The sequence below is a fragment of the Micromys minutus genome (genome assembly GCF_963924665.1).
Source record: "Micromys minutus genome assembly, chromosome: 26".
Taxonomy (NCBI): domain Eukaryota; kingdom Metazoa; phylum Chordata; class Mammalia; order Rodentia; family Muridae; genus Micromys; species Micromys minutus.
In genome coordinates, this window is record NC_137961.1 from 34320069 (window position 1) to 34337482 (window position 17414).

At 41.6% G+C, this 17414-nt stretch overlaps 1 protein-coding gene across 1 annotated transcript in view; it reads left to right on the forward strand.

Annotated features, from left to right (window-relative positions):
* The window catches only part of MDN1 (midasin AAA ATPase 1), a 111364-nt gene that overhangs the window by 66655 nt on the left and 27295 nt on the right, over positions 1 to 17414 (forward strand). The window contains exons 54-74 of the mRNA XM_080938695.1: positions 379 to 536; positions 713 to 833; positions 1081 to 1291; positions 1526 to 1754; positions 1982 to 2102; positions 2808 to 2978; positions 5631 to 5845; positions 6350 to 6737; positions 7372 to 7481; positions 8154 to 8853; positions 11295 to 11456; positions 11587 to 11860; positions 12373 to 12608; positions 12995 to 13090; positions 13638 to 13732; positions 13975 to 14096; positions 14428 to 14574; positions 15087 to 15196; positions 15709 to 15782; positions 16283 to 16481; positions 17023 to 17185. Of these exons, the coding sequence (XP_080794821.1) occupies positions 379 to 536; positions 713 to 833; positions 1081 to 1291; positions 1526 to 1754; positions 1982 to 2102; positions 2808 to 2978; positions 5631 to 5845; positions 6350 to 6737; positions 7372 to 7481; positions 8154 to 8853; positions 11295 to 11456; positions 11587 to 11860; positions 12373 to 12608; positions 12995 to 13090; positions 13638 to 13732; positions 13975 to 14096; positions 14428 to 14574; positions 15087 to 15196; positions 15709 to 15782; positions 16283 to 16481; positions 17023 to 17185 (4102 nt within the window). The remainder of the gene's footprint in view (positions 1 to 378; positions 537 to 712; positions 834 to 1080; positions 1292 to 1525; positions 1755 to 1981; positions 2103 to 2807; positions 2979 to 5630; positions 5846 to 6349; positions 6738 to 7371; positions 7482 to 8153; positions 8854 to 11294; positions 11457 to 11586; positions 11861 to 12372; positions 12609 to 12994; positions 13091 to 13637; positions 13733 to 13974; positions 14097 to 14427; positions 14575 to 15086; positions 15197 to 15708; positions 15783 to 16282; positions 16482 to 17022; positions 17186 to 17414) is intronic.

Consider the following 17414-nt stretch of genomic DNA (forward strand, 5'->3'; position numbering starts at 1 on the left):
TGGTGAAGTGCAGCTGGCCTTGTACAGCTCAGGAGGTTGAGAAGGAAGTACTACTGCTTATAACAGGAATGTTCTGGTGGCTCATCATAACCCTAATGGGGTTCTGGAAGACTGTGAAACACCTTTGCTTTGTCTGCCTATAAATATTTCAGTTTATCTTTATACTACTTATGTTAGGCTCTCTTGGGTTTAATTTCAGGTCAAGCTGGTAGTGGGTTGTCTTTGGTTTTTGAAATACGATCTCACTTTGTAGCCCAGGCTGGCCTTGAACTCACAATTCTCCTGCTTTCCCAAGTGCAGAGATTACTGGTTTGCATCACCATGCCAACATGTTGTATGTCTTTTACAGACAATAGTCATGGTTTATTTTTTTTTAAGATCTTAGGTTCTGTGCAGTGGCGTGACCGGTTTTGGGCTGTGGCTGATGCGGTGACAGTAGATGCTTCGGGTCTGGCTTTGCTTGCTCTCCACTGGCACTGGGTTTCCAAGTATTTGATCCATCAGATCCCCCAACTCCTGGTGAATCATGAAGACAAGTAAGACCCTGTTTCAAGCAGTAGTGTTAAAAGATAAGAGGATTTTGAATAGAAAACCATTTCCTCTTGCTTTGGCATACTTCTTTGGCTTTCCTAAATAGATGAAAATACAAAAATATAAAAGATGTCTCTTTAGTTCCCAGCTTCCTCTACTCCCTCTCCCCTTTTTTTTAAAGATACTATAAAGAGGTGCTGATGGTCTCCGAGCACATTCACAGTTGTCTGGGCAGCCCCGCTGGCAGCTTTGTTGGTGTGAAGAAGCTGCAGGCATTCCTGGGACGACCATTTCCTTTTAAGGTACACTTAGAAACATGTGGTCAGTGAACTCTGGGCTTCTCAATCTGGAAGCTCAAGTAGGCTTGCCTTTGCTCCAAAGCAGGGTCTTCATTTCATAAAGAAAGTGCCACCTTGTATTCACTTGAGGCTGGGTAGAGCTTTAGTACCTTAAAGTGTACCAAAGCAAGTAGAGTATACAAGCTGTGTCTAGGCTACTGAAAAGAATGGCCTTTCAACTCTTGATGGGCTCTCTTTGGTTTTATTTTAGGACAAGGTGGTAGTGGACTGTTTTTTACAGCTGCAAGCCCTTAACAGAGCTCTTGTTATCGGAGAACAGCTGCCTGTCTTTGGGGAGTGTGGGTGGCAAGAAAACATTAACCGTCTCCAACTGGTTGCTTCTGAATGGAATTTAAAGAAAAGTCTCCTACAAGCCTGGGGATTGATCCTCAGAGCCAACATTCTGGAAGATGTCAATTTAGGTAATATTTTCTGATACTTGGTTTGCTGGGTGTCTTTTTCCCTGTTGCTCATAAAGTTTACCCATTAGACTCAACTTCACAAGTATCAGTCAGGTACAGTATTAGATGTGTAGAAGTTAATGTGATTGGACTTGGAAACTCTGATAAACTTGGGTTGATAACTAGTACAGTCCTGCTACCAGATGTTGGGAGTCCACATTGTTCTAATGCATGTCTTTCTGATTGCAATTGAAGATGAACTGAAGAATCTTGTGAATACTCAGTGTTCAGAACTAAAAACCAGAGGACTTTCACGTGGCTCTCTGGAGAAAGCACATGAAGCTGCTTCTCCGTCCCAGCCAGACCTTAGCTCTGTCGTCCACCTCACCAGGCGTGCTCAGCTGTGGCCTGCGACTGAGTACCTGGCTATGCTGTGGCAGTATAGAGTGACAGCTGATTTTGTAGCACAGGCTTGTCTGAGAAGGTAAACACTTTGGCCATTATTCTCTAGAGAGGGACAGATTCTCTTGTTGCATTATTTTGTGGATAACGTGTGTTGAGGAGTGGTTGCTGAGGCACAGGGAAGTCGCCGTTTGATTGCTTTGGAGTCCATGAGGTGTTTCCCGGGACTGTAGGCTATGTGTTCCACCTCTGAGGAGTTCTTCGTTGATGGGTCATGCTCCGTCCTCTCCCTGTTCATTTTTGGAATAGGTCGAACAAACATCAACAGATGGATGAGGAGATAAGTCAACACATCACATTTTGTCTTAAGCATACATCAATTGGACCTCAAAAGCTTTGGAATCTTTGGTCTTTACTACATATTCAGAAGGTAAAAAACAAAACAAAATCAAGAGGAAAGTAAGCCTCCTTCTGTCTTGGTTGTCTCTGTCTTAGATTTGTGCTGGACATTGTACTGACTTTCAGAGTTCCACATTGTGAACTTGAATTTTCAACTTCTGCAGTTAACAAAGGTTTTATATCACACTTATCATAGAATTATTCATTTGGTTTCCAGTATTTTGCAGTTAACAAAGGTTTTATATCACACTTATCATAGAATTATCCATTTGGTTTTCAGTAAATGATACAATAGTATTGACTATTTGGCTAATAAAAATTTCCATTTGGTTAAAAAAGAAATCATGTTTGGGGGGGGTTGTTTGGTTTTTTTTTTTTTTTTTTTTTTTTGCTCCCATGTTTAATATGGTTTACCCCCCCAAAAAAAAAAAAAAATGTGGTTAATACAATTCCATTAGAATAGCCTTAATTTTTTTGTCATGTTCTGTGTATTTCCTTTGTTGATTTTACAGTTGTGTGAGTTATTTTACTTTTTGTACAAGCATATAAAACAGTTTATCTTAGTTTATAAAACAGTAAACACCCTACATAACTTCAAGATAATTAAGGGGTGTTTGAAAATAGGAAGTTTAGGATTTTGCCACTATTGGGTATTGTTGGGTGGGATGGCAGACTTGGTAACTTTGCTGGATGGAAACTTTTTCAAATATTCTTCTACCTGATTCTTAATCTCTAGTTGTCTGCTCAAGAAGTCTCGTGTTTGTGGTCCGAGTTATTTACCTCTACATTTGGGTCTTCCTGGAGCAGTTCAGTTACCACAAATCCAGAGTGTTGGCTGACATGGAGCCCTCTGCCCAGTGTGCAGCTGCAGGAAATGCCCAGGTCCCGCTGGGATTCCACACTGAAGGTTTGTTGGCATAAAAATTATAGATGTACCTGTTCGTTCTGTGTACCAGTTGGCTTACACAAGTAGGTGATTGTGATACTTTGTTTTCTGAAGGAAAATAAGTATACTGTCCAAATAAATCATGAATGATTTGTGTAATTTGAGTTAAAGTCATAAAAGTTTTCTTTAAAAGGACTACATATAATAGTGCATGCATGTAGTCTCTTCAGCACTCAGGAAAGCAAAGCAAGAGAATGACACATTCAAATCTAGCCTGTCTGTGCAGCAAATGTCCTAAGACGTCTAAGCCTCTAGCTCATTCTTAATCAGAAAATATTCAAACTACAAAGAAGTGTGTATATATAATGCATTCTTGCCTTTATATTTCTGAGAACTTTCTTTGTTCTTAAGTATGGCATGAAAATGTGTCCAGCTTAATCTTCCTTTTATTTTAGCACTGTAGAGTTTATGTATTTTCTTTATTAATTTTTTAGTTTTTTGAAGAAAGTCTCACTATATAACCTTGGCTGACCTAGAAGTCGCTCTACAGACTCTGAGCTATTTACTTACTTTCTAATTAGGAAATGTTGAATTTTCTAACTCCTCCATACCTCCTTATTTTAAATAAAAGGTTTCATTGATTCTGGGTAAATTAGTATTTGTGTGAGTACTACTGTAAGTTATTTAGAATTAGTATTTTAACCCCTAATCAGAAGGGCTGCAAATTATAAAAATAAATATACACATAAGATTAAGATACATACACATAAGATAAGATACAAGAAATTGGTGATGACAGAAATCCTGAGTTCCTTGGTTAATTTTAGTTTCTTTTCCATTGCTGTGAGGAAATACCCTTAAAGAAGCAAAACAGAAGAACATTCTTTCAGCTCACAGTGTTCCAGGTGCCAGTCCATTGTGGCAGAGAAGTCACAGGGACAAGCGTGCACATGTGTGGTCTTGCTCAGCTTGTTCTCTTCGTTTTGTACAGGACAGGGTCCTCTGCCTATAATCCAGACGGCTCGCTAACACGGTCATCACAGTTTCCCACGAGCATGCCCGAAGGCCATTCTAGATTCTCTTTAGTTGATAGTTGATATTGAACAGAACTGACATTCTAGCACAGAAGCTTTGAGACCTGGTCTGTGTGAGGACCCATTTTCTATATGCTTACTTCGTACGTATTATCAACATGTCTAATCATTGCCAGTGCTTGATTAGAACTTGTATTTTCTTTGATAATGCTTTAAAAATATCTTTTTTTCAAGTTTATTATTTATATCCCACCCATCATGGTGCTGGGAATCAAACTCAGAGCCCTGTATGTGCTGGGTACCCCTGAGTCATACCTCCAGCCCTTATGTGACCATTTTACTCTCTGGACATTAAGTATTGTTTATTTTCTTCTTGTTACTTTTTAATAATAAAAAAATTGAGAGGAGAAGGAAGACCAGGAAAGGGGATATAACATTTGAAGTATAAATACATAAACTATCCAAAATACACACACTTCCCCTATATAGTATATTCTGATCATGATTTCCCTCCCTCATTCCTACCAGGTCCTCCTACCCTTCAAACTCCACGCCTTCTTTTTAAAAAAGAAACAGTGGATGAGGGAATGGCTCCTGAGTTCACTTCCCAGCAACCACGTGGTGGCCTAAAGATATCTCAGAAAGAAAAAGAACAAACAAAAGAATAAACCAGAGTAAAACAAACAGGAAAAGAAACCAAAACAAAGAAAAAGCATGAGAAATGCAGGCAGACACATGACAAGATTTCATTTTTCAATTAGAAAACATATAAGATTGTTGAATATCATTTTGATATTGAGGATCTTTTTATGGTTATGTGTAGTAATTGTTTCCCAGTATGACTGGAAGTATGTTTCTAATTTTCTGTGGCCTTTAAGGTTTGTGTGTGTGTGTGTGTGTGTGTGTGTGTGTGTGTGTGTGTGTGTGTGGCACTCAGTTTTATGCTTTCAGGTATTCTGATTTCTTCTGTTTTTCTGTGTTTTGTATTAAACACTTTAAAATTTATTCTTTCATCAGTTGTAGGGTGAAAATAATTTCCCCATATTTTCTCCTGTGTCTTCATTTTATATTTAAGTTAATTTTATTTGTATATCTTTTATTTATCTGCGTATTTATTTACTATGCATGTATATGTCTGAGTTTACATGCAGTGATATGAGGAGGTCAAAGAGCATTTGGAAGCTACCCCTTATGGATACTAGGAACTGAATGTGTTCTTAATTGCTAGGCTTTCTCTGGAACCCTTATTGGTATATCTTGTTTTATACGTTGGAGAAGCAGGTTTTTTCCTCTTAGTCTGTAAATGATGGATCCTGTCTATTCTTGCTTGAAGTGCCACCTTTATTATATACCTTATTTCCATAGATGTACACAGAATTATTTTTATGTGTTCAGTATGTCTATTGTAACTGGATACCATTTACAAAACCTCTCAAAGTCTCTGATAACTATTCCCAAGAGTTGTACAGCACGTACTGTTGGTTTCTATCTTGGACTGACCACTTAACCTTTGCTACACGTAATTATCTCTGTCCTACATTGGCAGTCTAAGGAAGATAGCTTGACAGTTTCCCTCTTACTTGTCTCCTGATCTTCTGTCTGCTTCCATCTCTGAGTTATATGGTTCTCTTTTGCTCAGGGCCCTGGCAGCCTCTGCAGAGCGGTGTTCTCCAAGTGCTGCTTTGGCATGCTTACAAACATCAGCAGAGCAAGCTACTGGGATGTGAGTGGCCTGCCCCTCCTGTCTTCCTCACATGTCACTCTGGGAGAGTGGGTTGAGAGAGCCCAACAGCTCCAGGACATAAGTTCATTGCTGTGGACCAACATGACTGTTCCTTCAGTAGCTGAATTCAGGTATTTCTCGCCCTGGAAGAAGCTAGTGCTGTTGTCTACTTTCCACCATGTGTAGCAAGGGCTCATTCAGAACTTAAGGCACAGGTACCTGATTCTGGTGAGTGAAGGTGAAGGTAGTTTCTTTTATAGACCAGCTTGCTTAACAATCTATACAGGCTGCTACTTTAGAATATTTGAGGGTTGGAGAGATGGCTCAGAAATTAAGAACACTGCTGAGTTCAATTCTCAGCAACCACATGGTGGCTCACAACCAGTCTGTAATGGGATCTGATGTCCTCTTATGGTGTGTCTGAAGACAGCTGCAATGTACTGATATAAATTAAATGAACAAATCTTTAAAAAAAAAAAAAGAAGAATATTTGCACCAACAGGTAATACCTAGAAAATCATGCAAGATTACATGATCAACAGTCTATAGTTATTATTTCCTGAAATGATAGTATGTATTCAAGGAGGTTGTTTGATTCACTGTGTCTCTGTAAGTGCTGTGTCATGTCCCCACAGACGCACAGATTCCCAGCTCCAGGGCCTGGTCCTGTGCCGGTACCTGCTAGGGCTCACGGAGCTGCTTCCGGCACCCCAGCGGCAGAAGTACATGCAGCACTGTGAGCATCTGATGCTTGGGAACAGTCAGGCCTTCCACCATGTGGACAAGACTCTGGAGAGTATAGGTGGTCAGGAGGTGCTTCCCAAAGAACTACTCTGTCTGCTGCTCACCTCCTTGCACTACTTCATTGGTGAAGGGGAGAATAAGCAGACCCTTCCTGAAGCAGCCCTGCGTGGGAGGCTCTGGGTGAGCCTTGGCTTACTCCAGATTCAGACTTGGCTTCCTCGGGCTCGCTTTGACCCTGCAGTGAAGAAGGCATATAAGCTTAAGTATGCCCAGGAGGAGGTAAGAGACGTGGGTAGGGCCGGAGCTCCTTCCCTGGCTTGCTGAGTTTGGTTATAGTTTACTTCTGTGTTCCCAAGGCTAGTAGGGGCAAGCAGTCTCCTGAGTCTTGCTTTGGGGGGTGTTTTGCTTGATTGGCTTGTTTTAGACATGGTTTCTCTATGTCCTGAAACTCACCTTGTAGACCAGGCTAGCCTCAGATCCATTTGCCTCTACTTCCTGAGTACTGTATTGAATGGGAACTCCACCACACCCAACCTCTCATGAGTCTTATAATGACTGCATCTTCTTCTAAGATTTCTGACTCCATTTAGCAGGGAGAAAGTAGGCATTATCAGAGAAATAGTAGAATTGTGTCCCTAGACCCTAGAGATTGTAAATATAATTCAGATAATAAGGGATTCTCTGCTTTGAACATCCATAGCTGGTATAGGGTGAAAGCTATGGTGCTGTTGGTAGACAGTTAAGAATTTGGTAGCATGAGGAACGTTTTGGCTTTCAGCTCTGAACTGAGTGGTCCGAGTCTTCGGGTCCTTCAGATTCTATCCATCTTACTGTTGTGCCCATACTCAGAACATTGTCTTCATGCATGGCCATGGCTCTTACCACAGAAACCTTTTATTCCTTTTTCCAATAGTTAAGCCAGCTGCAGTGCGAGCTGAAGACCCGGAACCTGTTGTCCCACCTACAAACCGGAAGAGACCTGGAAGATGACATAATTACCAGCCACTCTCATCCCCATATCAAGTAAAGCAGCAAAGTTTGTGTTGGGGGTTGGGAAGTACCGACTTCTTGTTTTTAGAAAAGATATTAGGAGGTTGATTGTTGTACCGTAATTATGTTAGTATGGTAGTGATGTGTATCTCAGAACTACATGACCAATTGAAGCCCAGATCCTTCATTGTGGTCATAAAACATGTATATTCCAAAAGAAGAAAAAGACACTGGAGGTTGGACTACTCCGTACTGCTCTGGCAGAGAACCTCATTCATATAGGGAGGCTCATAGCAGGCTGTAACTGATGTCTTGAGCCTCAACAGGCCCTCTCACTTTAGCCTACATACCTACGTATAAACACACAACTAAAAAAAAAAATTTTTTTTAATGCTATTTGGAGGCTGGACAGTGGTAGTGTTTCCCTTTAATCCCAACACTTGGGAGTCAGGGGGAGGCGGATCTCTATGGTTTAGGCCAGCATGGTCTAGAATGAGTTTCAGGACGGCCAAGGGTGTGATAAGATGCGTTTAAAGTACTTAACAAGCAAGTGTGGTAATCCATGACTGCTCTAAAGAGGTTATCTATTTTCATTATCATTGCCACTGTTACCCCTACAGTTTCCTTTACAGATAGTTCTTTTGTTTTCTTTTCTGGAGTCACTGCTTTTCTAGCAGCATTTATATGTTGTTAATTTGCCTTCAGATTACTTCCCCAAAGAATCAGTCAGCTGGAGAATTTAGTCCATAACCTGTCAAAAAAACAAGCCTTCAGACCCCATCTACCCGGATATGAAACCTTGGTGCAGGAGATCCACCACTATGTCACCAGCATCGCCAAGGTCAGTGCTGTTCAGGACCTGCTTGTGCGGCTTCTTCAGGCCCTCCACGAAGACGGACCAAAGTCAGCTCAAGTGCTCCAGAACCTTCTAAAGGAGGAGGCCTCTTGGCAGCAGTCACATCACCAGTTTCGGAAGCGACTCGCAGAAGAGTATGCCTTGTATCCAGACACTGTGACCCCATTACAGGCATCCATCTTGCAGCTGCAGCACGGCATGAGGCTAGTGGCATCTGAAGTCCATGCCTCCCTCCACAGCGGTGTGGTCTGTGCAGAAAACCTGGGGGCCCTGGCCCTGGCTGTGCTAGCTTTCCCATCTGTGGGCCCCAGCTTCCCTACCTACCATGCCCATGCCGATGCCTTGTGCTCAGTGAACTCTGCTGAAGCTCTGCGGGGTCTTGGGAAACTCACCAAGCGTACAGCAAGAAAGGAAGAAGGCAAGAGCCAGCAGCTTTACCCTACCCGGGAGCAGTTACTGATGAATGCTCTCCTCTACCTGCGCTCCCATGTGCTGTGCAAAGGGGAGCTAGACCAGAGGGCCCTTCTGCTCTTCAGACATCTGTGTCAAGTAAGCCAGTCACTAAGAGGTCTGCCTGTCCTCTGCTGTGGGAGCTGCTGTGGTAGAGCTTGGTTGGGAAAATGGGTGTTCACTTGTCTGATGCTGTCTCTTCTTTCCTTTGACTACAAAGTGTTCAGGGGTTGGGATATGCTTTCTGGTTGCTGTTTGGTTGTGAGGTTTTTGTTTTGTTTTTTGTTTGTTTTGTTTTATTTTTTTGTTTTTGAGATAGGGTCTTATATCTGGTTGCCCTGACACCCTGACGTTCTGTAGCCCAGGCTGGCCTCAAACTTAAGGCACTTATCCTGATTACAATTCCTGAGATTACAGGTGTGTGCTAGCATAGCATTCATGGCCAGCTCCTCTCAAGCTTTTAAAAGATTAACAAGTATTTTTTTCTTTTGAAATATGCCTCAGGTTTGCTGGGTTTGTTTGTTTTGTTTGTTTGTTTGTTTTACTTTGTAGGAACAGCTTGCTAAAACTTAATATTCTAGCATTAATGTCTCAGTACTTGGCAAGAAAAAGAATATGATGCTCAGGGTTAATTATGGGCTGTCCATGGAGACTGATTGCTCTTAGAGTGCTAGAGCTGTAGGACACAGAGACACTAATGAGTTCTTCTGCTTAGTATTCAGGTTAACACCATTTGCTGGTCATTCCTGCTCACTGTATTGTTTATTTGCTGTGTATTTTGTTACTCTATGTTCATGCTGTTAAATTACTTAACATTTAATTTTTTTTTTTTTTTTTTTACTATTTTGAAGGGGGAAACAATGTATCTCATAGTAAATGGTCTTACATTCTTGGGTAACCTAGAGACCAGGATTATAGGACAAAGATTAAATCTGTGTTGGAAGTATAGCTCAGTGGGCAGAGTGCTGACCTAGCACACCATAGGACCTGAGTTTGATTCATTAGCACCTCCTAAACCACGATATGTACATACAGGCATATCATTCCAATAGGATGATCATTCCAGAACTTCAGCCAGTTCCTGACTTACCTGGCTACATGAGACCTTGCCTCAAATCCCATTGAGTCTTATCTTTAAAATATTAATAAATAGCAGATACGGTTTAACTGTTCTTCAGGAGACCTTGGTTTGGCTCCCACAACCCACATGACCTCTCAAAATGCCTGTATTTCTGGTTCCTGGGGATCTAATGCTTCTTTTGGCCCCCCAGGGGCCCAAGGCATGCACATGGTACACTTACATGAATACAGGCAAAACACTCAAACACATCACTGTGCAGTGGTGGCACATGCTTTTAATCCCAGCACTTGGGAGGCAGATGCAGGTGGATCTCTCTGTAGACCAGCTTGGTCTACAGAGAGAATTCCAGGACAGCCAGGGCTATAGAAAGACTCTTGACAGGGGTGAGGGTGGGGAGTTGGTGGTAATTGTTGATTCCAGCACTTATAAAGAAGAGGCAGGAGGATCAGGAGAAAATTCAAGTTCAGTTGCAACTATATATGGAGTTTGAGGATAGCCTGAGATATATGAGACTATTTTTTAAAAAAGGAAAGGTGTTAGAAAGATGGCTCAGAGACCGAGAGCACTGGTTGCTCTTCCAAAGAACCTGAGTTCAATTGCCAGCACCTATATGGTGACTTACAGCTATTCTTAAACTCTAGTTCCAGGGGTCTTTCTGGGCCTTGTTGGGCACCCAGATATGCAGGCAAGCAGGCAAAAAACATACATGCATGTTCAATTAAATTTTAATTTAAAAAGACTTAAATAAATAAGGAAACCAAACAAAAACACGTGATGGTATGTGGTGTCCTTCAGTTACTACACTTTTGTTGTTGTTGGAGACAAGATTTCCCTGTAGCTCTAGCCAGCCTGGAACTCACTATTAAGGTTACTCTTTCCTCTGCCTATTGTCATTTATAGTTTTTTCCCATCTAAGGACTTGAAATCAGAGATAGTGGGGCATTCAAGAAGTGTCTTTCAGGCTGGAGAGATGGCTCAGCAGTTAAGAGCACTGACTGCTCTTCCAGAATTCCCAGCAATCACATGGTGGCTCACAACCATCTGATACCCTCTTCTGGTGTGTCTGAAGAGACAGCTACAGTGTACTCATATACATAAAATAAATACTTCTATCTAGCATAGTCCAATGTTGAACTCTAAGTTAGCTTGCCAAAGTGCCTATTAAATGTACTCTTTGCCAACTCCCTTAAACCTAAAGGGCACTAGGATTAGTTGTACTGTAACAGACTTGTAGACCTTTGAAGTTGTAACAATATAAAAAAAAGCCAGGAAACTGCTGAAGACCCACAGCTTAAAAGAAAGCTCATTTGCCTTCTGCTACATGGAATTTTTTATTTCTTTGCTGTTGACTTTTGTTTGGGGGGTTCATGGAACTTTTATATTTGTAAGAAGCTGAGCTTGATGAATCTTGTTCGTGTTCTTATGAATGCTTCCTTTTTCTGCCCATATGACTTTTCAGGAGATCATCAGTGAGTGGGATGAGCAGGAGCGCATAGCTCAAGAGAAGGCAGAACAAGAGAGTAGCCTGTACAGGTACCGGAGCAGGAGCTGCAGGACAGCCCTGAGTGAGGAGGAGGAGGAAGAACTGGAGCTCAGGAAACTGTTCCCACTGCATGAAAAGGTAGTGAGATAGGCTCTGTGGCTGTGGACATCCATTGTTTCCGTCATAATGTCACTGTTCTCTTGATAGTTCTTTCTCCCCTTCGTTTTCTACTGATGATAACCGGATAAACTGTCTTATTGCTGTTTAGGACTTTGCAGATATTTTGATGGAACCAACACTAGAAGAGAAAAAGAGACCTTTGGATGGGAGAGAAGAGGAAGCAGCCACAGATCCAGCTCTCCTGTCTCAGAGTTCAATGCAGGCAGTGATGCTGATACACCAGCAGTTGTGCCTCAGCTTTGCACGGTCCCTTTGGTACCAACAGACTGTGCCACCACATGAAGCAAAGCACTACCTCAGCCTGTTTCTTTCCTGCTATCAAACTGGAGCATCTCTGTTGACACACTTCTACCCTCTGATGGGTATGAAAGTTCTCGATAATACTCAGGAAGTCTAAATGAGATGATATTGCTGCCTCTGAACAATTAACGATAATTCCTGTAGCTTATAAATTGAAGAAATTAATTACAAAGTCTACCGTAATACAAGTTTTTATTAGCTTCCTATGAGAAAGGATGTAGACTTGGTGTATGTGGTAGTTTTCCTTGAAGTGTTTTCACTTTTCCTAGTCATGTTTTTCTAACAGGTACCTGGGGCATGTTGATGAGATTTTCTTTCTTTTTTTTATGGTGCTGGGAGTGCAAACCTCATGTCTCACATACCAAGATGCATTCCTTGACTCTTCATATCTCTTTTAAAACACTCAGCACTTCTGAGACTCAGAATCTGGTTGATGCCAGTTGGTTGCATGAAGTTTCCCACATGATCTCATCAATTACTCCATTGGAAAGAGGCTCTAGTTTCAATTGGCTCATTGTTTCTTTGTAATTTACTTTAAAACCGTCTTTCTGAGTTTACCACAATCTCTTCACAGGAGTCGAGCTGAATGATCAGCTCTTGGGAAATCAGCTTTTGGCCTGTGCTCTCTCCTCTAACACTCTCTGTGGGGAAGCCACCTCAGACCTGACGCTGAAGCCTGATGGGCCCTATGATTTCTACCAGCACCCCAATGTGGCAGAAGCACGGCAGTGCCAGCCTGTGCTTCAAGGCTTTTCAGAAGCTGTCAGTCAGCTGCTACAGGACTGGCCAGAGCACCCAGTGCTTCAACAGGTAGTATAACCAGCTAGGAAGGAGGGACTTGCCCAGGGACACAAGTTTTCCTAGAGGGTATTGCTCAGACAGGCTCCAGGGATGTTGACTTGTCCATTTATACATAAAAACAAAGGCTTACCTCTAACCCAGTGAGGTTTTCGTCACATGCAGGATGAACATGCCAGTTTTAGCAGATTTTATAATAACTCAATATACAGAATAATAAAATTGTCAGAGTCAGTCTTATTTCCAGAAGGCAGAGAAGGCTTCCCTAGCTCAGGTTCCACCACCCTGTAAGCTTTCTTCTACAGGTGTTTGTGAAGCACAGAGTAAAACTTCCTGTTAGGACTCTACACTGTCAGTCACTGATGAATCTACTGAAATACCCAAACTTTTTGTTTAAGCTGCTGGTTGTAATGGACAGAATTCGTGGTTTCCCACTTTCCAGTCCCATCTCCAAACTTCTGAATGGCTTAGAGATCCTTCTTGCAAAGGCACAGGTAAGATAATTCCTACTTTCTCTTGTTTAGTTTTTGTTATTTGAACAAGATTTCTCTGTTGATATCCATGTTGGAACAGAAAAGATACAGTTTGGTTTAAAGAAAGATTTAAGATTCTTGCTTGGTCTTTCTGAGTTGGGGTGAGGTCAGTGCTAGTGAGCTGATACACTGGTGGTAGAGTGAGCACTGTTAAGGGTGGGCCTAGAGGCCAGGAACCTATGAGCTCACTATGTTAGGACAGCCTACTGTCCTGCAGTCATTCTCTGCCCACACACCTCTATGTTTTCTGTTGTCCTTCTGCCTGGCAGGAAGTAGTTAGATAAAGAGCCAGCAGCAGGAATCCTGACAGTCACAAACTCTGTGCTTGCTCTTCTTTCTTTCTTTCCTTGCCTGCCTTGCTGGTATTGTATCACACAACCATTTGTTATAATTGATAACATTTTATGGGCCCAATAGTCTTCTCAAGGAAAGTTCAAGATGTTGCTGAGGGAGAGAGGAAGTGACTAAGGTGTTGGATGATCATGATGAATGGTCTCTGTTTCTTTAGGATTGGGAAGAGAATGCAAGTCGAGCATTGTCTCTCCGGAAACATCTTGATATAGTCAGTCAGATGATCATTAGGTGGCGTAAGCTGGAGCTGAAGTAAGTGCCCTCTCCTGCCTGCTTCTGGGTTTGTGTCTATAAGATGGCATCTACAGCATGTGCTTTAACTGTGGAGTTTAAAGCAAGCATTAAACAGGCTATGCAGTCTTACAGTTTTCATTAAATAGTTAAGGCATTCTGATGAATTAATAAGTTAGTTCATCAACTGTGAATCAATGAATTTACCTAAATGTCTCCATTGCCCTTTTTTTTTTTTTCTTTTTAAATCCTCTTATGGTCAGCTGCTGGTCAATGAGTTTGGATAATACCATGAGGCGCCATACTGAGAAATCCACCAAACACTGGTTTTCCATCTATCAGACACTAGAGAAGCACATGCAGGAGCGTACAGAGGAGCAAGAAGGTAAGGCAGATAACTTGTGTGGGGTCTAGAGAACCAGCCATATCATAGTTACCATTGTATATATCCAGGAACTAACTTAGTGGGTATTGCCTTGGTATAAGTAATAGTTAATATCAAAAGCTGCTTCCTAGGAATGTGAGTGCATTTAATACATAACTTACCAAAAGGTTTGTATGTAAGTTGATCCCTGTAAACGTAATTTTTGCATCAGTTTGATGTGGTACCTTCCTACTGGGCCTTCCTTCATAGATGTTTGGTACCCTGTATGCATTTTAGGGACAGGAAGGATGGCTGAAGGTAGATGTGTGGTTTGCTCTTTGTGTCTCTAAAGATGACAAGCAGATGACTCTGATGTTGCTGGTGAGCACATTACAAGCATTTATTGAAGGATCTTCGCTGGGAGAATTCCATGTGCGACTCCAGATGTTGCTGGTTTTCCATTGTCATGTCTTACTAATGCCACAAGTTGAAGGAAAAGGTGAGGAGCTTTTCCTCATTTATGATGCATTATTTATTTTGCGACACTGCCTCACTATAAAGCTATGACTTGTCAGGAGCCTCCTCCACGTAAAAACTGCTATCAGTTTCTGTCCTAGCAGGCTTGAAATTAAGTCATCATATAAATTAAGTGTATACTGTATGTGAGTGAACAGTTGAGGAAAAGATTTTAATATGCCATTTTTCTAAGATAAGCATAGTGTCTGTTGATTTTATGAGTTTTCAGCAAAGAGTTTGAAGGATTGATCTAAAGAGATTCTCAGAATATCTGCAAGAGAAAAAAAATCGCAGTAAATCTGCTAGATGCTGAAATGAAAATAGGGCAGCTTTGACAACCTGCATTTTTGAGGGGTGCTAAGCTCAGACAGGTTTTTGACAAACATGACTGGAATGTGCCATGATTTTATGGCAGGGCTATAAAGGAAGGGTCAGGCTAGCACAGGGGCACATACAGTACATATGTCATGTTGGCTTCTTTCTCATTTCTTCCAGATTCACTTTGCAGTGTTCTGTGGAATTTATACCATTTTTACAAGCAGTTTCTTGACCCGGTCCAAGCTAAAATTGTGGAACTTCGCTCTCCCATAGAAAAAGAGCTTAAAGTAAGATTAATAGTTGTCATAATTAACCTTTAAAGAACAAAATCAGCCTGTCCTATTTCTTTAGTTCTGTTCTTGTGATCCTGATAGTGAGGTAGGAGAAGTTCATCAGAGAGCCACCTCAGGAAAGGCTGTGTTCTGTGGTCTTTGCCATGTGGTTTTTGTCTCCCTCGAAATGAGCCATAATATTTGGGACATGTGCCATGGAGTGCCTTAGGGCAAGGAGAGTCCTCTGTTTTTAATACTTTAGTGATAAGTAGAGCTGAAGAACCAACGTGACAAACATGACTTTCATTTTTAATCTGGAGTGCTATAAAATGAGTTGATGACAGCATCATTTTCAATTGATTTGAGGCATATAACATGGTTCCCCTTTTATTCTTATACATCTTCCCTGATACATGGTCCTGTGTTAGGGAAAGAATGGCCTTAGACCTTTGACAAGTAGATAATGTAGGAACAAAAGGGGATACAAGCTTCGTAAGGCTATTTTCTGAACTTCCTTTATCTTTCAGGAATTTGTGAAGATATCAAAGTGGAATGATGTCAGCTTCTGGGCCATTAAACAATCTGTGGAAAAGACACATAGGTAATTTGTCTTGTAAGCCTGGAAGCAACCTTTAAAAACCATAATTGAGTGGGAGGCTGCAAGACTACATCGTTTGCATGACCAGACATATAGTACTCTCATGCTACCACAAACAAATTCTTCTTGCAGGAAAAATGTATGTCTTGGGCACAGTATACCTGTGCCTGCCTAGGGGGCTTGTCTTCTACCTCCCACTAGCTGTTTACCTTGAGCAAAACAACCCTGTTGTGGCTGGCTTCGGTTTTCTCTTGTAGAAAAGGTGGGGTGACAGTATTTGGCTTTTTTTTTCTCCTGAAGATTCAAAATGATTGTGAATACCTAAAGAGACGAACGTAGCTATAACTATGAAAGATAAAGGTGTGTGTGTATGTGTGTCTGTGTGTGTGTGTGTGTCTGTGTCTGTGTCTGTGTTTGCACGTGCTCACAGCATAATTCTTTGCTTTCAGACTCCCTTAAAATGATATGTTTTTAACCTTACACCTATTATTTCATGAGATCAGGACTCTTTTTAAATTCATGAAGAAATTTGAAGCTGTGCTGAATGAACCCTGTCAGTCATGTCTGGTAGAGAATAACCAGGAGGAACAGCCTGACTATTTGCCAAAGCCAACAGAGGAAGCTACAATGGAGACATCGCCCATTCAGGCTCTGAACAGTGCACTGAGGGAGACCCTGTTGGCACAGCCAATAGCATGGCAGGTACAGCTCTGGGGTGGTGCATTTAATTCCAAGCCACTCAAGCCAGATATATCAGGTTAAGGGATGTACTTGGAACTAGCTAACGAATGTGTTTTCCTTATTTGCATCCATGTAGCATTTGGTTATTTGTCTCGCTGTGCTTCAGAATTAGGCAGAAACCATGGTCTTAGAACAGCCAGGTGGTTCTCAAGTATACTGATTGCTATGTACTCCTGATGACCTAACTTTGAAATCTGGAACCATGAAGGGTAAAAGGAGAGACTCAGCTGCAGTCTTACTGTTCAATCTTGATAGGTTCAAACTTCATGGCTTGCTAGGTCAGTCACATACAAAGAAATAATTCGGGTTTCTCGGTTGTCTGAGTGCTGAATTTAAGGCATATGCCATTACAGGCCATAATTTGTGATTTTAAACATCCATATATATATGTGTGTGTGCTTTTTTTCTACTCCTGAGAGAAGTTGACTTAAATTTAGTGCCTGTTGAGTTAAAAGTGTTACTCAGATTCTCGGCAGTAAAATTAACTTGTACTGTCCCAAAGCCTTCAGGTACAGAACAGAGCCAGGATGCTGGTCCTTTGTCTGTGGAGGGAGAGCTTGTGCGTCGTTTGCCACGACTCTCAAAGCGCATGAGGAAAATGTGCCTGATGTTTATGAAGGAGAGCCCCTTGCCTCACCTGGTGGAAAGCCTGGACCAGTTCACTGGTGAGTGTTAATAGCCAGGGTCCCCTATGGCCTATGATGCATCGTTTTTGACATCTTGTACAGTATTTAAACAACTGTGCTAAAAATCAAAGCACCAAGACCAAGGCCTGCTAATAACACAGTGTCATAAATTCATCATTCTGTCCTCACAACTAGATTGCCGTCTTCCTCTGTTGTCCGGGTTGGTCTCATACGATGGGCTATCAGTGACTCCAAGTTTCAGGGGATT